The sequence below is a fragment of the Leptonychotes weddellii genome, chromosome 5, assembly GCF_054177405.1.
Source record: "Leptonychotes weddellii isolate Sample4059 chromosome 5, ASM5417740v2, whole genome shotgun sequence".
NCBI classification, from domain to species: Eukaryota; Metazoa; Chordata; class Mammalia; order Carnivora; family Phocidae; genus Leptonychotes; species Leptonychotes weddellii.
In genome coordinates, this window is record NC_138373.1 from 50,684,911 (window position 1) to 50,710,425 (window position 25,515).

Here is a 25,515-nt window from a genome sequence, read left to right on the forward strand (position 1 = left end):
TTTAATTAGTGATCATAGATGGCTTTTATAAAGAGAAGAAAATATTGTTTGAAAGTTGCACATAATAAAATGTGTGTTTTATTTAAGTTATTTTTACTATCAGCTTCCAAATCAAAGATGGCTTAAAGGTCTAAGTTCAAAACAATTGACATGTTCTAATTGTTTTTTTTTAAAGATTTTATTTATTTATTTGACAGAGAGAGACACAGCGAGAGAGGGAACACAAGCAGGGGGAGTGGGAGAGGGAGAAGCAGGCTTCCCGCAGAGCAGGGAGCCCGATGGGGGCTCGATCCCAGGACCCTGGGATCATGACCTGAGCAGAAGGCAGACGCTTAATGACTGAGCCACCCAAGCGCCCCAACGTGTTCTAATTGTTATTAATACAGTGATGTTGGTAATGTCACAGAATCAGAAGATGTGCAAGATAGTCCCTACCCCTTAGGGACTGCCTTCTCAGTGGAATATTCTGCTTTTCCTCTGATAAATCGTTTAGAGAACACATAGCATTTGTTTCAAATGCCTGGTAGGTAGTCCTGTTAAGTATTACACGAGAGTAGAGCCCAAGGTTCTGCTTACATTCTTTTTCCTCTGAGAGTTTTTGGACTGAAAGGTTTTGGGGAAGAATCGAAAAATCAGAATGTAGCAGATTATTTCCTTGATGATGGGCTCTCATCTGATTCATTTGTGCATCCCGCCCACCCATGCTGTGCTGTAAAAAAGCTTGCACTTACAAATAATACCAAGGGAACTCATAGCACCAACTTTGATATGGATGGGCCTGGATTTCTGGTGACACCTACCAGCTGTGTGACACTGGGTATTTCTGAAATGGACAGTGAGAAGTTCGTTAGGTTCTATTGATATAACAGGAGGAAATATACATGAAGTTGCTTAGCACAGTGCCTAGGCATAGAACACACTCAAAAAGTGTTAATGAACATTTATTATTATTATTATTATTATTTAGAGAGGTTAGTGTCTTGGAAAAGAGGGAAGAAGACCGTATAAAGGGGCACATGGGGAGAAACTGGGCCCAGAGGCAGCTCAGAACGGTAGGACCTCCTATTCCTGCCAGAGCTGGCCCCACAGGGAGTAGGCTGGATGCTGAAGAAGGGCACATACATCCCTCCACCAAAAACAAAGCTTCCTTTCCTCAGGAAATTTGCTGGAAAATTGTTGAAATAAATATAGAAATCCATGATAACTACGGAAGTGAATGATGATCCCTAAAGTTGTACAATGCCCAACGTGCAGAACTGTACAGGGCAGCCCTGAACTGGACCCACCAGATGGCTCTATCCTGGTTTCAGTCTCTTACGTTGCTGCCATTTATTTTAGGTTTCCTGGTGGGCCCCTTTAAATTCTTTCTAGCTCAAGGCAGGGTACACATATAAAGACATTATAAAACCTATAGAAGAAGTTTGAAACACAAGCCATACCAAAAGGCAAAGAATTGGAACTGAAGGAAAGACTGGTTAGTCCCACCTTCTCTCCCACTTCTCGTCCACTATGTCTTCCTGTGAGAGCACAAAGTGTCTGTATATCAAGACATACTGCAGATGAGCGTGGTCCCAAATGGGGCTAAATGCCTTGTAACTATCAATCAGGAGTAAATTAGCTCCTTCTTCGTGCAGGGGGCTAGCTAACATCTGAAACTCATTACCCCTAGAGGTTGGTTTGGTTTGCAGATACAAGCATGTTTAAGAAAGGCTGGTTTCAGGCAGGCTGCGTACTAGCAGTTAAAGTTACAACCCAGAGTCAGGCCCAGAAGGTGACGCCACCAGGTTCTGCTAAGTGTTCTATTCCCTTATGACTCCTACTTTTTTCCTGCCGGCCCTCTACTGCTTGGCCGGACTTGGACCCTACATCCTGGGCTTCTGCCTGCCCCACCTGAAGGCCACCTCACCAGGACAGGGACAGGACCATGGCTGGTGGCTGACTGTGGGGTGCAGCAAGTCCTGGGGGCAAACGGAGCAGGCTTTGCCATGTGACATCGGGAGACAGTTCACAGGTTGGGGGGGGGTCCTGCAGCTGTGGGTAGGCTGGGGCAGGTGGTGGGAGCAGCTGAGAGTTCCTGCAGGAGGTAATGGCCTCGGGCCCTATTAGGAGGGAATCTGTAGCCACGCGGAGCCGGAGACTAGAAAACAGGCCTTCCAGGGTGGACATCGGCACAGAGGAATCGAGAAAGGTTCCCAGGGTCTCAGAAGGGCCACTGTCCTGGGGCCCCAGGTTAGAGCAAATCAAGATCCGGCCCTGCTGCACCCCACAGGTCATGCAGTAAAGACTTGGGCAGGGAGGACAGATTTCAGAACCTGCCAATTAGGGCAGGGCTGGGAAGCCAGGGCTTAATTCCAGAAACAAGGCCAAGCAGAGGTACTGAAATGTAGCACATGACCGGAGGACTGGGTAATGTGCTCAGTAGGTTTTGGACAACTTTGCTTTAGACACCTCCCAACCAATCCCTGAGACAGATAAGGCAGAGGTGGTCCCCCCGGGGGTGGGGGGTGGTCACAGGCGATGAGCCTGAGCTGCAGGTATCTTTCTCCATGCTCCTCTGCCCCAGCCCACTCCCTTCTCTGACCCGATTTGGGGCCCCAGCAGGGGAGCTCTGACCCGCTCCTCACTCCTCTCTCTGCTGGACTAATGAGTCTTTTTTTTTTTTTAAGATTTTACTGATTTATCAGAGAGAGAGAGAGAGAGCACAAGCAGGGGGAGTGGAAGGCAGAGGGAGAAGCTGGCTCCCTGCTGAGCAAGGAGCCCGATGCGGGGCTCGACCCCAGGACTCTGGGATCATGACCTGAGCCAAAGGCAGATGCCCAACGACTGAGCCCCCCAGGCGCCCTGGACTAATGATTCTGGACACTGACTCTCGCTCAGCTCATCAGAGAGCTCAGGAGAAACACGCCAGGTCCCTTCCCTTGACAGTTGAGGTGAATCCACGTGCTGTGATGTGTCATTGAAGAGAAGCTGGGCATTTCTGGGAGCTTTTGTCTCCCCTGTTCCTATGAGTGTTACAGCATTCTCTTAGGTTGTCTCCCGCTGTTGCTCCCAGTTTTCACATCGTTAGTGACAGAGAAGATGGATTCTCCCAACGTCTTTCTCTTTTCATTTCCTCTGCCCCCCACGCCAAGCCCCACTCCCTCCATACCCCCTTACCCCAACCCGGGAACTGAACTCAGAACTCAGTCCCTTCCCTGCATCCTTCAGCATCACTTTGTCTTTCACGTACCATGTGCCATGTACATGCACTCTGTCCATTTTGAAACCGTGGGTTTGAACTTCTCTTACCTCCTCCACAATTTAGCACTTTGTTCTCTCAGTCATTGTTTCCCTAATAATTTGTTGGGGTTTCCCAGGGCCTTGCGGGCCTTACATAATCGCTTCTACCGCAGACTCTGGGACCAGAATATATTTGCTAAATCAAGTTCCCCACTTCCATTCACTTGCTTCCCAGGTAAGAACTTTATGCCTCCAACAAATACTTTTCTTCTTGTTTGAAGACCTCTTTTTACAGATTTTCGAATGCCTTAAGTCTTTTAAACCTCTGCACCTTATATAATTAAGGCTTTAAAGAGCTTATCTTCTCAACAAAACTTTGGCTTGAGCATGGCTAAAACAGTTACAGAATCAACTGGAAAGGGAAAAAAAAAATCTTGATCTAACACTAAAGCCTTTCCATTCTGCAAGGTGAAATCCTTTGACCTAGATCTGTCCCTTAAAAGGCAAGTGACTGTAAGAAATTCTAAGATTTTCTTAGACTTTTAAGAGCATTGGTAAATATTGATATAAAAAGTCAGGTTCATTAGCCACTTTTATTTGATTTTCCTGAAAACCTGCCAGACAGAAAGTTCTCATTTTTATCCACCTTCATTGTTACCCCCAGAGCAGCTCTCTCCATGGCAACTGAAAACTTCTCTGGGTTGAAATAATCCTCTCCAGCTTCCAGTGCACAGTCAAGGAATTTTAAAAACAGAGGACTTTGTAACCACAAAATACTCTCCGAGATTTAAAAGGCCACGGAGCTCCAGATGAATAATCAGTTATCTTTCTTCTAACGGTAAGCACCGCGTTTAGAAACGTTTGTCTCATCTTCTGTCATTCTTTAAATGCTAACATAAGAATCTTAAACTCTCTTTCTCTTTTCTTAACTGTAAAAGTAATCCCAATATCTCTGTTACTACCCCCACAGTCACCATTAGCTCATCTCTGTGCCAAGATCTGACATGAGATGCTGTTAACATTTTGCATTCCTTGAGCAATCGGTTGAAGAGATTAATTTTTTTGCAGAAAGCTGATTGGCTCTCAAGTTGTCCTTCATGCCTTTAGGGACCGTTGAGTATGTGGATTTATCATGGCTCTTGTGATCTTGAAACACTAGGGCTTTTCTGCTAGTTTGTCCTGGTAATAAACAAAAAACTAAAAAATGAGTGTTTTCTGGGCATGACTGTTTTCTTCTAGTGTCCTTCCTTAACTAAAACTGTCTCGTTCCATGTGATATGGGTAATTTATTGAAATGTATTTTCTGTTTATTTTCATCTACTTACTTGAGCGATGAGGACCACCCAGCCCTGGGAGTTCTACTTTAGGATGGGATAAAAAGAGAGTATTTCCTGCCTGGGTCCTAGACTGGTACCACCTTGCAGGATGAACAGAGAAACTTCTTCTTCCTAATTCTGCTCCTCTAGTGAGTTTAGAGAGAGGCAACCCCACAAACTTCTTGGCTGTTCTATAGTTTGCAAAGTCCACAGCCCTGAGCGTTGCCTGCTGTTTGTGGTTATAAATGACCTACAGACGCCCCGCTGTTCAGAACCCGCTTGCCATTGCAAATCAGCTTAGCCACCCCATTAATGAATCCTTTCAAACACGGTGCAGGCACAATAATTAAAGCCTTTCCTTTTCCCCTTTACTGCAGAAAGTCCTCTGATTACAAGCTGACACCGACAGCAAGCCACCCAACTCCATCGCACACCGACTGGAGGTAAAGGAAGGGTGGAAATGGGCTTCTGGACAAAGCTTCCAGTATTGGGGGTGCCATTGTTCCTTGTCCTCGGCCTTGTTCCCGCTGCTGAGACGGAAAGACTCTCCACCCAGGATAGCGGCGGCACCTGGAGCCCCGGCCGCCTGGTGGAAGTACTACGAGCTCTGTCTGCTGGTGACCCCCCACCCCTGAACCATTCGCGAAGCCTCATCGAAACCTTGCTGGAGAAAACCGGCTGCCCACGGAGGACAAACAGAATGCAAGGAGGCTGCAGTCTGGTTAGTGCAATAGGATATGGGATCAGGTACCAGGGCGGGTTCAAAAAACAGTGATGGCTTCTCTAGCCCTTTACTTCAGTGAAGCAAACTGGAAATGCAGTTCCCACGGGGGCGGGGCGGTGCCATGTAATACGCCCACCGCTAGGGTACCTCCAGTCACTCAGCGTCCTCCGTCGAGCAATTCAAAACAGGGAGAATTTTCATTGACTAAAATGGCAATGTTTAGGGACGCCTTTCTGCAACCCTCCAGCATGTGGGGAGGTATCTAGTTGCAAGTGTGAACTTTCAGTTCTTTGTGTGTGTGTGTGTGTGGTTGCGGAGCACTTGTGCATCACTGGTTAGATGCTGTTTGTTTTCGGGAGCAGAATGACAGTGATAGGATATTTGTCTAGCATTGAATTTTTTTTAAGTACTTTATCCTGGTGTTTTCTAGTATGTTGCATGGTGGGTCGTTCATGAGTTGGATAATCATCCTCTTAAAAATGACACATCTGAGGAGCGCCTGCGTGGCACCTTCCGTTAAGCCTCCGTTTCCTGGTTTCAGCTCAGGTTGCAATCTCAGAGTCATAGGATCGAGTCCCGCGTCAGGCTCTGCGCTGAGTGCGAATCTGCTTGAGGTTCTCTCTCCCTCTCCCTCTGTCCTTCCTGCTCGTGCTCTCTCTCTCTCTCTCAAATAAATAAATAAATCTTTGAAAAAGAATGACACATCTGGTCTGGGGGAGCTAAAATGAGGCCTGTGGCTGGTGGGCCCGACTCCCAGCTTTGCCCTGGTCTGCCCGGCGACTCTCAAACCCTGTCCACACCTCAGCATTGCCTGGGCAGCTTTCACCGAATACCACATTCCGGCTTCTTTCTCCCTCCATAGAAGAGATTTAACTTGCCTGGGATGGAATTTTTAAAAAATCCTCCGCATGGGCGCCTGGGTGGCTCAGTTGGTTAAGCGACTGCCTTCGGCTCAGGTCATGATCCTGGAGTCCCTGGATCGAGTCCCGCATCGGGCTCTCTGCTCGGCAGGGAGCCTGCTTCTCCCTCTGACCCTCCCCCCTCTCATGTGCTCTCTCTCTCTCTCTCTCTCATTCTGTCTCAAATAAATAAATAAAATCTTTAAAAAAATAAAAAAATAAAAAATCCTCCGCAGACCGCTTTCATGTAAAATCCACATTAACATAAAGTCAGCATCTAACCTAAAATCAGAAAGTCTCCATGGGTGGGGAGGCATGGGGGGACCACCAGAGGCAGGACCCCATATTGTCAGACGAGAGCAAACAAGAACAAGCAAAAACACTATTCACCATCCTTTCCTGATTCAGAGATTTTTTCAGAATGAAATAAATAAATAAATGAAGACATAAATAAATAAATAAGCAAGCAAATAACTGCCTCCAGCAAAAAAAAAAAAGAAAAAAGAAAAAAATTGGCAGACTTTCTCAATCATGCTTAGTTCTAGAGGAAACATTTCCTGGCCAAGTGTTTTGTTTTTTGTTTTTTTGTGGGGTTGGTTTTTTTGTTTTTGTTTTTGTTTTTCATGACAGAAGGGTCTTACTAATAGAATTTTTTCTCTGCTCTGTGCAAACAATAAATAATTCGATAATTAGTGAAATTCCCAAAGGCTCCCAGAGAAAACATGTGTTATAATAGGCAACTCATCTGTAATGACATTAATTTATATATATAGCAACATAAGACTTCCCCATGGAACTAACTCGGAGTCATATCTTATTAATGTCCTCTGAGAATTTGCTTCAGGGAAATGTTCTCCTCTGATGACATCAAGTGCCTTATTAAAGCCGGTTGAATATTAGTCTAGCTAGGGCCAATGTAAACATGCAAAATTATTCTGGTTTTTTTGGGCGGGGGGCGAGGTTGTTTTGCACTTTTTTGTTTTCCGTGACATTATCAAGCATTTGGCCAATTTAGCTTCTGTTTGAGCTATTTCTTTTCCCAGGAAGTGAAACACTTGTCTTTAATAGCCCTCTTGTTGCTGCTATTTCTCAGTGGAAAAGACTGAGGTTAAAAAGAAGGGGGGGGGGGCAAATTTCCACTTGACCTGCTCAGAGGGCTTCACTTCACCTGAGTCCCCCATAAGCAAGGATCCCACGAAATCTCTCCTTGTCATTCGTAAAAAAGTCAAGGAGAAACAGTGTCCTATTGGTTTGACAAACAACTGCATTCTGGCCCAAACCACAGCTCTTCTGCTGGTTGTTGAATCTCTTATGTCTTTTTAGGGACTTTGTCCATTTAGAGGCAGGGTTTGTGTTAGAAATTCTGTGGTAAATAAACTCTTTTTTTTAAAAAAAAAAAAAAAGGAAATTCTGTAGTAAAAAGAGGGCAAAGGGGTAAGTTCATATCCCTAAATGTCTGGGGAAAAAAGAGGGAAGTGGGTGTTTTAAATTCGTGGGGAGAAAAAGTGTTCCCAATTTTATTTCAGGTTTAGGTAAAAACTGAATGAGTGTGTGTGTGTGTGTGTGTGTGTGTTTAAATCAATCTGCAGTATCTGAAAGCACTGTGCATTTAAAAATTAATCCTTTCAAGCTTTAGCCTTTGAAAATGGGTAGTCTTGGCCTTTTTTTTTTTTTTTAATAAGAAGGGTTAGAATGGAGTTTTAATGAGTTTAATGAGGGATTAAGTAACTCTAAGAGAATAAATTCCACTTCAATTATGGTGGGAACCATGACCCTACATGGGTTCCAGACGTGGTGAAGGGATAAGAACCCAGTGTCTGGGGTCAGCCAGCACTGGGCCCAAATCCTTGCTCTGGTACCTTCTAGTTGTTAGGACATGTTGAACCTCAGCTCCCTCATCCATAAGACCCCAGTGCTGGTTCTCTCCTCAGGGAGCTGTGTGTGAGGACCACATGGCCATGTGTGAACAAGCTGGGGCACAACAGCTCAAGCTCTCTCTGTCCCCTCACATTTCCTGTACATCATGGACGTGACCAACCCCTTTTCCCAGGGACCCTGGGGCGGTGCTGCTGAGAAATGAGATATTCCTCCAGCCCCATCCCCAGACTCCCTGCTCCTCACTCTCCCAGGGGCTTGGGCGTTTTTATCCAAGATCTCTAGAAGATTCTCAGACACCTTCAAGGTAGAGAACCACTGCTTTAAGGTCCTGCATTTAATTCAAACCCCCCCTTGTCATTTATGTCACAGGATAAACAGGGGACAGCTCAAACTTTATCTTAACTTGTTGATCTAACAGGTTTTTCTTATCTCAGGAAGACTTATCTCTGTCAGTCGGAAATGCCACAGAATCTGCTATAGACCCACAAAAAGCCAGTGCCTGCCATTAGCCAACATCCTTCCAACTCTTGGTTTGGCAGGGAAAGGAAGAAACATAATTTCCTTCTTATAGTCAATTATAAGACCCCCCCAAAAAAAGACCTTATAAAAACCTAAGAACTTGAATAAGGCCAGTGGATTTGTCCATAACCCAAAAGCGAATTTAAACATCTTTGGATCTAAAATCTTTAAAGATTATCTACAAGGGTGACAGTTGCCCTATTAACGCAGAAGAAAGATTTCCTACTGCTTTTTGTCACTGGGGCTCTCCTAGCATTAGCGGTGAACGAAACTGAATGAGGCAGCTGGGGAAGGCGATCTGATTTGACTCTAGGAATCCAGAATCTGTGCCCCCCCCCCAAAATCTTATGCCTCCACCTGACAAGATTAAAGGGAAAATCGATGGATTATTCCTGAATGAGTCCCTTCTTCTTTAACAAAGAATCCCTTCACCAGAGTTAACGCCTTGGATGGATCTCGATACCTAGGGGGTGGAAGTATTTGCCAAATTGTGCTAGACATCCTCTCCCAAACACAACCCAAGCCACTGCTAAAAGCTCTAGCCACTGAAACAAATCTAGTGATGATGACTTGGAAAGTCCAGTCCCCCACCCACCCACATAGTGCTTTCTGTCCTGTCAATGTCTGTTAGTTCTGATGTTCCTGACGATAGACTTTCCTCAAGCCACTGCCTTCCATACAAAGGTAACTTCTTACGAGTCAAATATCATTAAAAGGCAGAAAGTTTTCAGCCCATGGTCATTTGATTCCCAACTGAGCTTTATTCAAGCAAGCCTCAGAAAATTGAAGCAAGGTTTAGCTAACTTCTGTCCATTCAAGAGGAAAGAAGTCTCTCGTCCTTCAAAATGAGATGCTCAGCAACTATTTAAACATTTTCAGTCAGAAATCAATTTACCTTCCACGTTCTATGCTTTTCACAAAACGTTTCTTACCTTGTTTTCCACTGCTCCAGGCCACATCTCTCCTATTCCAATCCTAGTGAGGTACATTGAAAAGGAACCACAAATGGAAAGGGGTCTCAGGCACCTCGGATGGGATGAAGGGTGGCCACGTTCTCTGCTGTGTGCTGTCAACCAAACCCTGGCCACATGTGCCTGGTCTGGTGACCTCGTGGAAGTCCCATTTCTTGTCTCACTGGCACTTTTTTCTGAACTACCCAGCCCTCCTCAAACAACCTGAACAGCACTTGACAGTTTGTCAGCAGGAACTCATTCAATCTTCTCATTGTACGATGTTCTCATTGATTTATATTCGAGCCTTACCCATTCCTTGGTCTCCTTTTTTTTTTTTTTAAGATTTTATTTATTTGAGAGAGAGAATGAGCACAAGCAGGGGAAGGAGCAGAGGGAGAGGGAGAAGCAGGCTCCCCACTGAGCAAGGAACCTGATATGGGGCTTGATCCCAGGACCCTGGGATCATGACCTGAGCTGAAGGCAGACACTCAACCGACTGAGCCACCCAGGTGCCCCCAATCCCTTGGTCTCCTAATTGATCTCTTTTCCTATCAAACAGGAGGGAGAGAAAATTACTGGTTGAAGGGGCTGCACATTAAGTACATAGGTGGGTCTACAGCTTACGTTCTTCGTGGCACAAAACAAAGGAATAAGAGAATAAAACCTATCATTTGCAGAGGAGGAATTAAGATTGGGCAAGCACTATTAGCTTTGTGACCTTAGGTACATTACTTACCCTTTCTTTGACTTGGTTTTCACATATGCTATAGATATACCTTCCTTATAGAAGGAAGACATAACTCATGCTGGATTCTGTGCATTATCCTTGCATACTGCACAGAAATGTACCCATTATTCACTATGTGTTAAATAATTGGGTTATTGGTATTCTTAGTGCTTAACAGTACGCAGAAATATTTGGTGGGTTATCAGATAAGCTGAGGACATTTTGTTTTTCCATTTAAAATAATGGAATAATATTCTTACCATCAAAAAATTCATTATCTGACTTTTTTTCCAGAACCAATTAGATTTGTTTTTTTAAAAGATTTTATCTATTTATTTGACAGAGAGAGAGCACAAGCTGGGGGGAGAGGCAGAGGGAGAGGGAGAAGCAGACTCCCCGCTTAGCAGGGATCCTTATAGGGGGCTGGATCCCAGGACCCTGGGATCATGATCTGAGCTGAAGGCAGACGCTTAACCGACTGAGCCACCCAGGCATCCCACCAATTAGATTTATGTACTGAGGTATGCTTGAATACCTAAGGTGCTTAGCACTGTCCTGGGCACATGGCTTCCAATAAAGGATAGCTGATATTACCAATAGTTTGGTTTCAGGAGGTTATATGTTATTACAAAGAATGGCTTGATTACACTTTTGTTTCAACTGATTCACCTCCTTGAGTCTTGGCATCAGTCCTGCCAACAGCTACCAACCCATGAACTTTTCTTGTGGGCTAACCAAGAAACAGAAAAGGGCTGGGTTGGTTTTGGTGGTGGAGCTTAATAGTCACGTTGAGTTGGTCTTGTTGGGAAGCCTGTTTGCTGAGTTCTTATCCCAGTGCAGTTGAGTTGGGGAGAGAACGGAATCTGTATGGCTTGTGAAGAATGTGATGAATGCTTTGCTTTAGAGACAGATGACATGTTTCTTCCTGACTCAGACGGTACGGCCCAGATGTTAGCCAGTGGGACGCACAGCACATGGAATTAGGACGCCTGAAGCTTCCGCCTCAGAGAATAGATTAAAAGATATTCTAGTAAATTGTCCCGCAGTGGGAAAAAAATCCCTTTGGGGGGCTCGGGACAGGCATCCCTCCATGCCTTCACTCTGAGGCTGAGGCTGTGCAGTGGGCTGCTTCTGGGATCCTAGGAGAATTCTAAGGAGCACCTCACTGTCTTTGAAGCAAGGCAGCTCCTGTCTTGTCAGAAGAGCTTCCGTTCCACAACCTGTGTGTATCTTTTTTCTCGTCCCATCACATTACCCAAAACACCTTCTGCCACGTAAACTTCCCAGATGAGCCGAGCCAGGCGTCGGGGCCGTGGGTGTGAAACAAAGAAAGCATCGTGGAGGTATTTTTAGCAATTATCTTAGGTAGGGTAAAGGCAAGGCAGATGGCGTTCATTCATTCCATTTCACGCCTCAGAAGTGCTAGGCATTGTGCTCGATGCCAAGGATAGAACTGCGCACAGACAAAACTTGATCCTAATGGACCACTTGCTCTCAAGGGAAGAGAGAAAATAAACATGGAGAGCAAGCAATTTTAGAATACTAGTGCCACGAAGAAAATAAACCTGCCTTATGCCGGAGCTGCCCCTAGCCCCTTGTGACTGTTGGGCACTTGATACATGGCTCGTCTGAACTGAGACACACTGGGAAGTGCAAAGTACACACCAGACTTTGAAGACTTAGCCTGAAAAAAGAATGTCAAATAGCTCCTAAATAATTTTTAAAAATTTTGATGACATATCAAAGTGATCCTATCTTGCATATATGTTTCAATAAGGTACATTATTAGATAAGTTATTAAAATTAATTTCACTTTCTAAAATGTGGCTCCTGGAAAATTTGAAGTGATGTGTGGCTTATCTCTGTGGCTGGGGTCCTGTTTCCATTAAACAGCGCCACACTGGAGAACATGGGGCAGGGGTTGGGACGTCTGACTTTGGATAGGGTGTTTGGGAAGGCATCCCCGAGGGGGTGTCACTTTAAGCTAGATCTGAGAAATGAGGGGAAAGAAGACCTGAAAGGTGGTGGGAAGGAGCTTGGTGGGACTGATGGAAAATCACAGGGGCAGAAAGTTAAAGAGAGGCAGGGAGAGGCTAAGGTAAGGTAAGGGAGGGGGTAGTCAAGAACCAGACCACTGAGAAAATTGTGTAGAGCTTGGATTTCATTCTAAATGCAATGGGGCATTCCTTTAAAAAGCCAAAGAGTCTACTGGTTTTACTCCAGGCAGCAAATGGACAACTGGAGCTAGAAGGACTATTCTCAGGGAATAAGGGCTCCGCAGGAGGGCATCACTGATGTATAAAAGTCCAACCTGAACTCTCTTATTAGAAGCTGACTACTGGGGCTGCCCACATTCCCCTCGTATTCATAAAATAATAAGCAGGGGAGGACCGGTGGTCGTTAGTGTTCTAGGACTATTTGCTAAGCTTTGTTTCTCCTTGTGTGTTATTTTGTGTTTTTGGAACAGTGCTTTGAACCAGATGCCCTGTTACTAATAGCTGGAGGAGATTTTGAGGAGCAGCTCCGAGAGGAAGTGGTCCAGAGGGTTTCTCTTCTCCTCCTCTATTACATTATTCATCAGGAAGAGATCTGTTCTTCCAAGCTCAACATGAGTAATAAAGAGTATAAATTTTACCTACACAGCCTCCTCAGCCTCAGGCAGGACGAAAACTCCTATTTCCTTTCACAGAACGAGACAGAAGACATCTTGACACTCACCAGGCTGTACTTTGACACTTCTAGAAGCCAGGTAAGAAGGCCCAAGGTGCCAACTGGCTGTGCTGCTAAGATACAGTCTCCGAGCCTTGTTCCCTGTCACTTATTTATCCCTAGGACAGCCAAGGACTTTTAAGAGAGGTATTTGTGAGTTTTAGTTATGGGATGTTAAGTGATGTCATTTAAAACTCTGAGTATAAAAGGGGGAGATGGGATGACTAATTATTGTAAAATGAGTTCCAGCCAGAAGGTGGGTGGGTGGGTGGGCAGGAAAGCCATTTGATGGGGCAACTCTCTTCTCCTGAACATGAAAGTGAGTGAGTCACAGCTCCTGATCAGTCTCCAAGGACTGACCCACATAGGGGAGGGCATCGTGCCTATTTGCCTTGCCGTCTGGCCAGGGAAAAAGAAGGCGGGACCATTTGAGAGCGAGGAATTTATCATTAGTTACTCCACCGGAGAAACAGCTTGCAAAAAGCATTATTCATGACCGTCAGCACAGACAATATCCCTTCTGCAGCTTTTGATTCGTGCTGCTTCGGTTCAAGGGGTCTCTGGAAGTGGTTTTCTCTCCTCAGGGCTCCCACTGTGAGGAACCAGGCGTCTGGTCTCTTCTGGCCTTCCTTACTGTTCCAGCAAAAGCTAGCCTTTCAATTACCTTTATTAACTTTGCAGTGGGAAGTCTGAGCGGATAAAGTGCTCTGAACATTAAAAAAAGAAGTTTTTTAAGCCACATTTTCTTAAAGAATCGAGCAGCCACCCATGCATTTTGAAGAGTGCTGTGAGTCATTTTTTTTTCTCTTGAATTTTTCATTGACATGTGTCTCTGAGCTGCTGTAACAAAAATACCATAGACTGAGTGGCTTCTACACAATAGAAATTTCTTCCTCACAGTTCTGGAGTCAGGTGAGAGCCCCCCATCCTGGTTTACAAGAGACTATCTCCCCACATGGTAGAAGGGATAGAGGAGTGCTCTGGGATCTCTCTTATAAGGGCACCAATCACATTCATGACGGCTTCACCCTCATGACCCAATCACCTCCCAAAGGCCCCACCTCGTAATACCATCACAGTAGGTGGTAGGATTTCAACGTATCAGTTTGGATGGGGGGACACAAACATTCAGTCTATAGTGATGTGTATAGGTGTATTTGATTTTTGACCTCAATTCTGGCTCCCGGGAGCCCCGAGGTATCTGTGCGATCATGCTGTGGCCTAATGACCGGCAAACACATCCTCCAATTTGCCGTAAAAGCGTTTAATTTCTCTCGTGATTGGCACACAGATGGAAAGACTGTTTCCGAAGGACTGTGTGGGCATCACTCTGGTAACTCTCATCTCATGAATCTCAAAATAGGGCCGTATTTTTGTTTCCACTTCCAATTGAGAAAATGGGTTCCTTTCTAGAATTCAGTTTCTGCTTAAATAAGGAAAGAGGCCCACATATAATTTCTTCGGTGCAACATCTATATGATACAAGATTGGTTCAAATTAGCCACTAGGATTTTAATCATCCCATCTGTTACTGCCTTTTGATGCAGATTAAGTGGGAATGAGAACCCAGCACTCAAAAGCAGATGGTGTGTATATGTTCAACGCAGATTTCTGGTTATCCAACACATACTGCAAATACCTGGGCTTCCAAGTGTACGTGAGATTAAACATTCCTAGAGCAGAATAAAATAATTCAATATTATGGGTAGGCCTACTTTCTCCATCTATTCATTCAAGAAGAATTAAGAGCTCTTGTTGGGTTGTAACCCTTGCTAGGCCTTAGACCAGTTGTCTCCTGGAGGATGGCACTGTCATCCTTTAGCCCATTTATTTGGGCTAGAATTCCCTTAGGAATCCTTAGTCAGTCAATCCAGACTTTTACAGGAGGCCAGTTGGCCTCTCACTGGAGGATGCCGCTCTTTCCGACTAGAGAGTGTGAGGTCAGAGAAGGTGCTGGTAGACCAGGCCCACCACCACCAGCATCTCTAGGTCTTGGTCTGCACAGGATTCAGCTTCCATAGGTGAAGCCACTAAGAGCTGCTCCAGGTAGGCCTTCACCAGCTCAACAGAAACAGCTCTACGCCAGAGTACCCTAATCCAGCCACCCTCCCTGTTGGTGCAGAATGTACATATCCCTCCATTCCTTCATTTTCTTTTGTCCAACTATTGTTTAGCTCCTTGACTCAATCTCTTGCTCCCAGCACTCTCTGCTCTTTCCACTGTTGGCTATTACCATGATAAATAAACAGGGATCGGTATAGACTTCTCCACTAACCCTGACTCTTATATGGAGGAATAGTGGATGGTATTACTGTCCTACAGTTGATAAACCCAGAAACCTGAGCCATTTTTAACTCTTCAGACTCCTTCACATTTCCTTCCAAGTCCTTTGTAATATTCCTCAAATATATCCACTTCTTTCCATCTCTAGTGCTACCATCTGAGGTCAAGAAATACCTTGGGTTAATCAATAACTTCTTTTATTTTTTTTATCTTTAATAATTATTTTTTTATGATTTTATTTATTTTTCTTTTTTTTATTATGTTATGTTAGTCACCATACATTACATCATTAGTTTTTGATGTAGTGTTCCATGATTCATTGTTTGCATATAACACCCAGTGCTCCATGCAGAACACGCCTTCTTTAATCAATAACTTCTCAACTACACTCCTGCTTTTAAATTCTAGCCCTGGCAATTTATTCACTACTTTGCCACCAGAGCGATATATTTCTGTAACATACCTTATTGTATTATCCTTTTGTTTATAACATTAATGGCTCCTCTGGAGCCTTTAGGGGGAAAGTTTTCATGACACTGAGTATAAGCCTCTTGCCACCTTCTCCAGCCTACTGTCTGTCAGATGCGCAACTAGACACTAGGTCCAACAATAGTAATACTAAGATTAGCTAACTGTATCTTATGTACCAGCTACTGTATTAAGAATTTTTCATGCATTAGCTCATCTAATCTTAATAACCTTTGTGGTGGGCAGCATTGTCCTTTTTTACCGATAAAGAACATGAAGGTTAACAAAGTTAATCATTTTGCCCAAGGTCACTCAGTTACAAATCCAGAGATAATATTAAAGCCTTATCTGTCTATCCCAAGCACTATGCCATGGAACTCACTTTGATGATATGAAAGTCCAATAACCCCTCATCCTGTGTTTCCTTTTATTTCTATATACAAGAGGAAGAGTATTTAAAAGCACAAGCTATGGAGTCAGATCTGAGTGCGCACTGGGCGCGCACTCCGTTGTTGGCCTGGTGATCTGTGTAAAGAGTATCCACTGCACAGAGCTCTGGGAGAATGAAGAGAGAGCATAATATAATGGACTTAGCATAGTGTCTGTCACATAACATGCACTCAATTCACTTTAAATGAGTGAATGGATATACTAGTGGAATGCAAAGCAAGATTCTTGCCTTTCAGATGCTCATAATTTAATTGAAGAAAATTGATGTGCACATGGAAAAGATCCTATGTCTGATGGGAGTTCAAAGAACACAGACTGTGCTAGCTTTGATTTGCACTTAGCACACATTGAACTTGAGACTAAAGGCGGGGTGAAAAGAGAAGTTTTCTGTGATGACACAATGCACCAGAGCCAATGCGAAGTCAAGGTCGGGAATATAGATTTGGAAGTCATTACACTGCAGGCTCTTCTTGAAGCTGGAGAGAAACAATTCACCAACTGGAAGGTCGTGAACAGTAAGAGCAAGGGATCTTCTTGGAGAAAACACATCTCTGAGGGAGTAATGAGAAAGGTTGGGTAAATAAGGACCAATAGGATGGGAGTTAGAAAATCCAGTGTCAGGGCGAATAAAAGAAACAAGAATTTTCCAAACAGAATTCTGAAACTAGAGAATGATGGTATTCATGTTCCTACAAACAATTCAGACCTCTTTAAGGTAAAGAACTATTTCTTGTTTTTTGGGGAAATCCTAGAGATATTTTAATCAAAATGACTTTAGAGGTTCAAACTTTTCTTTTGACTGTGTATCTGATTTCAGTGTATGGGAACCAAAATGCTGCAGGAAAAATCTGGAATAGTGAGCAGTGACGGTGCTGATGAAAATACACTTCCTCAGCTGGCGGCGACAATCATCGCTTTGTCCCTCCAAGGTGTTTGTCTGGGGCAAAGGAACTTGCCTTCCCCAGACTATTTTACGGAATATATTTTCAGTTTTTTGAATAGTTCAAATACTCTCCACCTCTCGGGTAAGGATGGTTTTCATGAATTTAACTCCCAAGTCATACCTACTAAATGAATTGTGCCCAAAAGAAAGACTGATGCTTTTTGATGACTAAATTTGTTCGGGTATGTTCTAAACACCATTTTATCTTACCATGTAGTAAGACAGCTCAGACTTTTCAAGGCAAACATGCTATTGTTTCTATGTGGTGATGAGGCAAAAATAGGGACTTGGATCATTTGATAGTGGTATTGTGGATTTAGAGCCAAGGGAGAGATTTTTATGACCTGCTCTAAGTACTAATGAACACTTTTCGACTTAGTACATAGCCCTGAGCCAGGGGTCGCAAAATATTGCATAAGAATGATGGAATAGTATGCCAAATGGTGCAAGAACCTTGGTAGTGTTTGCTTGTAACTATAACAGTAAACTATTTAATTTTATTTATTTTTATTTTTTTATTTTTTAAAGATTTTTTATTTATTTATTTGAGAGAGAGAGAATGAGAGAGAGCACATGAGAGGGGGGAGGGTCAGAGGGAGAAGCAGACTCCCTGCCGAGCAGGGAGCCCGATGCGGGACTCGATCCAGGGACTCCAGGATCATTACCTGAGCCGAAGGCAGTCGCTTAACCAACTGAGCCACCCAGGCGCCCAAAGCTATTTAATTTTAAATAAAAGTCATGTGACCTATCCTTTCTGGCTACATTCATGACTGCCAGCTTTTTGGAACTGCAAGGTAAAATGGGATGCTGGGAATGGAATCAGAATGTTTGTTTTGCACATTTCTTTGTCCTTGACAAGACATTAAAAATGAAATGAATTTTAATTTTTTGGTAAGATTTATTTATTTATTTTAGAAAGAGAGAGAGAGTGAGTGGGGGGAGGGGCAGAGGGAGAGAGAGAATGTCAAGGAGACCCCCTGCTGAATGTGGAGCCTGACTCGGAGCTTGATCCCACAATCCATGAGATCATGACCAACTGAGCCACCCAGGTGCCCCAGAAATGACATTTTTATTTTTTTTATTTATTTATTTTTAAAGATTTTATTTATTTATTTATTAGAGAGCAAGTGAGAGAGAAACAGCATGAGAGAGGAGAGGGTCAGAGGGAGAAGCAGGCTCCCCGCTGAGCCGGGAGCCCGACGAAGGACTCGATCCCAGGACCCTGGGATCATGACCTGAGCCGAAGGCAGTCGCTTAACCAACTGAGCCACCCAGGCGCCCAGGAAATGACATTTTTAAAATCTGTATCAAATTTGTACACCAAGGGCTCCTGGAGTGTCGCATAAGAGCTGGTGCTGCTCCCGACGCACTTCCTTTTGCGAAGTCACAACATAAAGGGAGATGTGAATTTACCAAGGGACCAACAACACTCGTGATCTGGATAAACCCCCCAAGACTGAAGGGATTGAGAGCTGTAGCCATACAATTCAGTGTTGAACTTTCCCTGGACCTATTTGCCCAACAATTTGAATGACAGATGTGGTTTTCTACAGTTCACTTGCATTTTCTGTTAGAAGTCGAAATATAATTAAATCATGTTGCCTAGCTGTCGTGCATAGGAAATAAGCCAGGGAAAGTCATGTTAGGCAGAGAATCATTTTGAGGTGGGAAACAGGAGTTGGGAAATTTTAGCAGTGCAGTTCCTGTTGCAACTGGAGGAGGGCAAGTGATTCCATTTTTTCAAATGATGTAAAAATTGGAAGGCTTTTGAAGGCTTGACCACTTGAAGGCTCGACCACTCTATGAAATAGGAGGCGATCAGACCACAATACAGAAGACAGAGGCAAGCTGTGTAGATATTGATCATTGTGCACCTTGGTTAAAAAATCCAAATAACTACCCATGAGAGATCTGCAGTATCACCTATTTGAGCAAAAACCAGCCACTTTACACTTTGAGCACTCAGAGTTCTATTTCAGCGTGCCATTCCATCTCAGCGCCATTAGGCGTTTTAGAAGCCATGAGGCATTTTTTTCTCTTATAGCTGCCCCTGAGCTAGGGCGCTGCAGCAACTGATTGTATCTTGGGTGGAAAGAAAGTATTCTAGTTTTACATGTTTTTTTTTTTTTTCCATTTAAAATCCAGCATAGTGAACATGCAGTGTTATATTAGTTTCGGGTGTGCGATATAGTGATTCAATTCTATACATTACTCAGGGCTCATCATGATAAATGTATTCTTTATCCCCATCATCTATTTCACCCATCCACCCACCCACCTCCCCTCTGGTAACCATCTGTTTGTTCTCTACAGTTAAGAGCCTGCTACTTGGTTTCTCTCTCTCTCTGTCTCTCTCTTTCCTTTGCTCATTTGTTTGTTTCTTAAATTCCTCTTATGAATGAGATCATATGGTATTTGCCTTTGACTGACTTCATTTTGCTTAGCATTATACTCTGTAGCTCCATCCATGTTGATGCAAATGGCAAGATTTCGTGTTTTTATGGCTGAGTGATATTCCACTGTATATACATACCACATCTTCTTTACCCATTCATCTATCAATGGACACTTGGGCTGTTTCCATGATGTGGCTATTGTAAATAATGCTGCAATAAACATAGGGGTGCATATAACCCTTTGAATTAATGTTTTCATATTCTTTGGGTAAATATCTAGTAGAGTTACAGGATTATATAGTGGTTCTATTTTTAGTTTTTTGAGGAGTCTCCAACTGTTTTCCACAGTGGCTGCACCAATCTGCATTCCTACCAACAGTGCCCAATGGCTCCCTTTTCCTCCACATCCTTGCCAACATTTGTTGTTCCTTGTGTTTTGATTTTAGCCATTCTGACGGGTGTGAGATGCTGTCTCATTGTGGTTTTCACTTGCGTTTTCCTGATGTCAGTGATGTTGAGCATCTTTTCATGTGTCTGCTGGCCATCTGGATGTCTTCTTTGGAGAAATATTTGTTCATTTCTTTTTCCCATTTTGAAATGGATTATTTGATTTTTTGGTGTCAAGTTGTATCAATTCTTTATATATTTTGGACACTAATCCTTTATTGGATTTTCATTTCCAAATATCTTCTCCTATTCAGTAGGTTGTCTTTTAGTTTTTTTGATTGTTCCTTTAGCTGTGTGAGAGCTTTTTATTTTGATGTAGTCCCAATAGTTTATTTTTGCTTTTCTTTCCCTTGCCTCAGGAGATATTTCTAGAAAAATGTTGCTATGGCCTATGTCAGAGAAATGACTACCTATGCTCTCTTTTAGGATTTTTATGATTTTAGATCCCACATTTATGTCCTTAATCCATTTGAGTTTACTTTTGTGTATGGTATAAGAAAGTGGTCCAGTTTCATTCTTTTGCATATAACTGTCCAGTTTTCCCAAGACCATTTGCTGGGGAGAATTTTCCCATTGCATATTCTTACCTTCTTTGTTGAAGATTAATTGACCATATAATCATGGGTTTATTTCTGGGCTTTCTAATCTGTTCTATTGATCTATGTGTCTACTTTAGTGCCAGTACCATACTTTTTTTATTATTGCCACTTTGTAAGTATAACTTGAAATCTGGAATTGTGATACCTCTAGTTTTTTCTTTTTCAAGATTATTTTGGCTATTTGGGGTCTTTTGTGGTTCCATACAAATTTTAGGATTTCTTGTTCCAGTTCTGTGAAAAATGCTGTTGGTATTTTGATAAGGATTGCATTAAATCTGTAAATTGCTTTGGATAGTATAGACATTTCAACAATATTTGTTCTTCCAATCCATGAGCATGGAATATCTTTCCATTTGTTTGTGTCATCTTCAATTTCTTTCACCAATGTTTTATACTTTTCAGAATACAGATCTTTCACCTCCTTGGTTAAATTTATTCCTAGGTATTTTATTATTTTTGGTGTAATTTAAATGGGACTGTTTTCTTAATTTCTTTTTCTGCTGTTTTATTTTTAGTGTATAGACATTCAACAGATTTCTGTATATTGATTTTGTATCCTGCAACCTTACTGAATTCATTTATCAGTTCTAGTAGTTTTTTGGTGGAGTCTTTAGGGATTCTATATATATTGTCATCTCATCTGTAAATAGTGGAAGTTTTACCTCTTCCTTACCAATTTGGATGCCTTTTATTCCTTTTTCTTGTCTGATAGCTGTGGCTAGGACTGCCAGTAATATGTTGAATAAAAGTGGTGAGAGTGGACATCCTTACCTTGTTCTTGACCTGAGAGGAAAAGCTCTCAGTTTTTCCCCATTGAGGATGATGTAAGCTGTGGGTTTTTTATATATGGTCTTTATTATGTTGAGGTATGTTCCCTCTAAATCTACTTTGTTGAGGGTTTTTATCATGAGTGGATGTTGTACTTTTTTTTTTTTAAAGATTTTATTTATTTATTTGAGAGAGACAATGAGATAGAGAGAGCATGAGAGGGGATAGGGTCAGAGGGAGAAGCAGACTCCCCGCCGAGCAGGGAGCCCGATGCGGGACTCGATCCCAGGACTCCAGGATCATGACCTGAGCCGAAGGCAGTCGCTTAACCAACTGAGCCACCCAGGCGCCCCGGATGTTGTACTTTGTCAAATGCTTTTTCTGCATCTGTTGAAAAGATTATATGGTTTTTATCCTTTCTCTTGTTGATGTGATATATCACACTGATTGCTTTGCAAATATTGAACAACCTTTGCATACCAGAAATAAATGCCACTTGATCATGATAAATGATTTTTTTTTAAGATTTATTTATTTGACGGGGGAGGGGGAGGGGCAGAGGAAGAGGGAGAGAATCTCAAGCAGACTCCCCACTGAGCATGGAGCCTGATGCAGGTGTCAATCTCACAACCCTGAGATCATGATCTGAGCGAAGACCAAGAGTCAGATGCTCAACCAACTAAGCCACCCAGGCGTCCCAGTAAATGGTTTTCTAATGTATTGTGGGAATCAGTGTGCTAATATTTTGTTGAGGATTTTTGTATCTATATTCATCAGAGATAATGGCCTATAGTTCTCTCTCTCTCTCTTTTTTTTTTTTTTTTTGGTGTCTTTATCTGGCTTTGGTATCAAGGTAATCCTGGCCTCATAGAATGTATTTGAAAGCTTTCCTTCCTCTTCTAGTTTCTGGAATAGTTTGTGAAGAATAGATATTAACTCTTCTTTAAATGTTTGGTAGAATTCACCTGTGAAGCTGTCTGGTCCTAGACTTTTATTTGTTGGAAGTTTTGTTTTGTTTTGCTTTGTTTTGTTTTGGGGGGAGGGGCAGAGGGAGAGGGAGAGAGAATCTTAAGCAGGTTCCATGCCCAGCATGGAGCCTGGTGTGAGGCTCAGTCCCATAACCCTGAGATCATGATCGGAGCTGAAATCAAGAGTTGGATGCTTAACTGACTGAGCCACCCAGGCACCCTGGAAGTTTTTTGATTACTGATTTGATTTCAGTGCTAGTAATCAATCTGTTCAAATTTTCTATTTCTTCCTGATTCCATTTTGGTAGGTTATATGTTTCTAGGAATTTATCCATTTTTTTCTAGGTTATCCAATTTGTTGCCATATGATTTTTTATAGTATTCTCTTATAATCCTTCATATTTTTGTGGTGTCAGTTGTTATTTCTCCTCTTCATTTCTGATTTTTTTGAGTCCTCTCTTTTTTTTTCAAGAGTCTCACTAAAGGTTTACCAGTTTTGTTGATCTTTTCAAAGAACCAGCTTCTAGTTTCATTGATCTGTTCTATTGGTTTTTTATTTTCTATTTTGTTTATTTCTGCCTTAATCTTTGTTATTTCCTTCCTTCTCCTGGTTTTGGGTTTTGTTCTTCTTTTTCTTGCTCTTTTAGGTGTAAGATTTGATTATTTATTTGAGGTTTTTCATGCTTCCTGAGGTAGGCCTGTATTGCTATAAAATTCCCTCTTAGAACAACTTTTGCTGCACCCCCAAAATTTTGGACTATTCTGTTTTCATTTTCATTTCTCTGCATGTACTTTTTTATTTCTTCCTTGATTTCTTGGTTGATCCATTCATTGTTTAATCTCCATGCATTTGTGCTCTTTCCAGGTTTTTTCTTGTGGTTGATTTCTAGTTTCATAATGTTATGTTCAGAAAATATGCATGGTATGACTTCTATCTTTTCGAATTGGTTGAGACTTCTTTAGTGTTTATATGTAACCCATTCTAGAGAATGTTCCATGTGCACTTGCAAAGAATATATATTCTGCTATTTTAAGATGGAATATTCTGAATATATGTTAGATCCTGCTGGTTCAGTGTGTCAATCAAAGTCACTATTTCCTTGTTGATTTTTGTTTGGATCATCTGTCCATTTATGTAAGTGGTGTGTTACAGTTCCCTACTATTTTTTATTACTATCAATTACTTTCTTTATGTTTGTTATTAACAGTTTTATGTATTTGGATGCTCCCATGTTGGGTGCATAAATATTTATAATTGTTATATCATCTTGTTGGATTGCCCCCTTAATGATTTTATAGTGTCCTTCTTTGTCTCTTGTCACAGTCTCTGTTTTAAAGTCATTTTATCTGATATAAGTATTACTACCCTGGCTTTCTTTTTTAATCCTTGTGCATGATAAATGCTTCTCCATTCCTTCACTTTCAATCTGCATGTGTCTTTAGGTCTGAAATGAATCTCTTACAGGCAGCATATAGATGTGTCTTGCTTTTTCATTCATTCTGTCATCCTGTCTTTTGATTGGAGCATTTAGCCCATTTACAGTCAAAGTAATTATTGATAGGTATGTATTTATTGCCATTTTTTTACTCATTTTATGATTATTTTTGTAGTTCTTCTCTCTTCCTCTTTTCTCTTACTCTCTTCTGTCATGATTAGTTGGCTTTCTTTAGCAATATACTTGGATTCTTTTCTCTTTTTCTTTGCATATCTATTACTGATTTTTGATTTGTGGTTACTGTTCGGCTTGTATATAACATGTTCTATACGTAGCAGTTTATATTAATTTGATGGTCGCTCAAGTTTTAACCGATCCTTTACTCCTCTCCCTGCCCCCACATTTTAGTATATGGTGTCCTTTATATCCTTTTATTTTGTGAGTCCTTTGAATGATTTTTATAGATACAATTATTTTTATTGCTTTTATGCTTCCTATTTTTCTTGCTCTTACTTATGGTCTTTCCTTGCCATGCAACGGAAACATTTCTTGTACGGCTGGTTTAGTGGTCATGGGTTCCTTTAATTTTTGTTTGTTTGGGAAGCTCTTTATCTCTCTTTCTATTCTGAATGATAACCTTGCTGGATAGAGTATTCTTGGTTGCAGTTTTTTTTTTTTTTTTCTTTCAGCACTTTGAATATGCAGTGCCACTTTCTTCTGGCCTGCAAAGTTTCTGCTGAAAAATCAGCTAAAATGCTTATGGGGTTTTTCTTATATGTAGCTGCTATCTTTTTTCTTGCTGCTCTTAAAATTCTTTTTATCACTACTTTTCGCCATTTTAATTACTATATGTCTTTGTGTGGACCTCCTTGAGTTGATTTTGCTGGGGGTTCCTTTGCCTTCTGGGTCTAGATTTCTTTTCCCTTCCCCAGATTTGAGAATTTTTCAGCTGTTATTTCACCATCATGTCTGAAGAATTGTTTTGTTGGATATAAAATTTTTGATTGACAGTTTTTTCTTTTAGCACTTTGAGTATATCATTCCACTACCTTCTGGTCTCTGTTGTTCAGATGGGAAGTCAGGTACTATTTGTATTGTTGGTTCCTTGTATGTGATAAGTCCTTTTTCTGTTGCTGCTTTCAAGATTTGTTTTTTTCTTTGACTTTCGTCAATTTTGCCTCAATGTGTCTGGGTGTGGATCTTTTTATATTTATCCTCCTTGATGTCTGCTAAACTTTTTGAACATGTAAATTAAGGTTCTACATCAAATTTGGATAATTTTGACATTATTTCTTCCAATATTTTTTCTGCATCTTTCTCTTCTGTGATTGTCATTACATGTAGGTTGGTATACTTGCTGTTGTCCCATAGGTCTCTGAATATGTTCTTTTTTAGATCTTTTTCTCCCTCGTTCTTCAGACTGGATTATTTCTATTAATCTATCTCCATTTTCAGTAATTCTTCCTTTTACCTTTTCAAATATGCTGTTGAACTCCTCTAGTGATTTTTTCATTTCACTTATTGTAGTCAACATCAGAATTTCCATTTGGACACTTATATAATTTTGAATTTCTTATTTCTTCTATTTGTTGACTTATTATTGTCACACTTTAATTCTTTAAATATGATTTCCTTTAGTTCCTTTAGCCCACTTTTAATTAGCTGCTTTGAAGTCTTTTTCTGTTAAATCCAACATCTGGGAACACTCAGAGACCTATTTATTGACTGCTTTCTTCCCTGATTTTGGGTCCCACATTCCCATTTTTTTTGCAAGTCTTATAATTTTTTTTTCACTGAAAGTCAGTTATTTAAA

At 41.8% G+C, this 25,515-nt stretch overlaps 1 protein-coding gene across 5 annotated transcripts in view; it reads left to right on the plus strand.

Annotated features, from left to right (window-relative positions):
• Positions 1 to 3,749: 3,749 nt before the first annotated feature.
• Positions 3,750 to 25,515, plus strand: part of SLC39A12 (solute carrier family 39 member 12) — a 70,201-nt gene continuing 48,435 nt past the window's right edge. For 4 of the 5 annotated variants that reach the window (XR_014145487.1, XM_081820704.1, XM_081820701.1 and 1 more), the window contains exons 1-4: positions 3,750 to 4,057; positions 4,913 to 5,256; positions 12,703 to 12,984; positions 16,963 to 17,170. Coding sequence is in view for 4 of the 5 variants with exons in the window: in XM_081820704.1 (XP_081676830.1) it covers positions 4,996 to 5,256; positions 12,703 to 12,984; positions 16,963 to 17,170 (751 nt within the window). In the remaining variant the exon portion in view is untranslated. The remainder of the gene's footprint in view (positions 4,058 to 4,912; positions 5,257 to 12,702; positions 12,985 to 16,962; positions 17,171 to 25,515) is intronic. The other variant, XM_081820703.1, reaches the window with a different exon arrangement.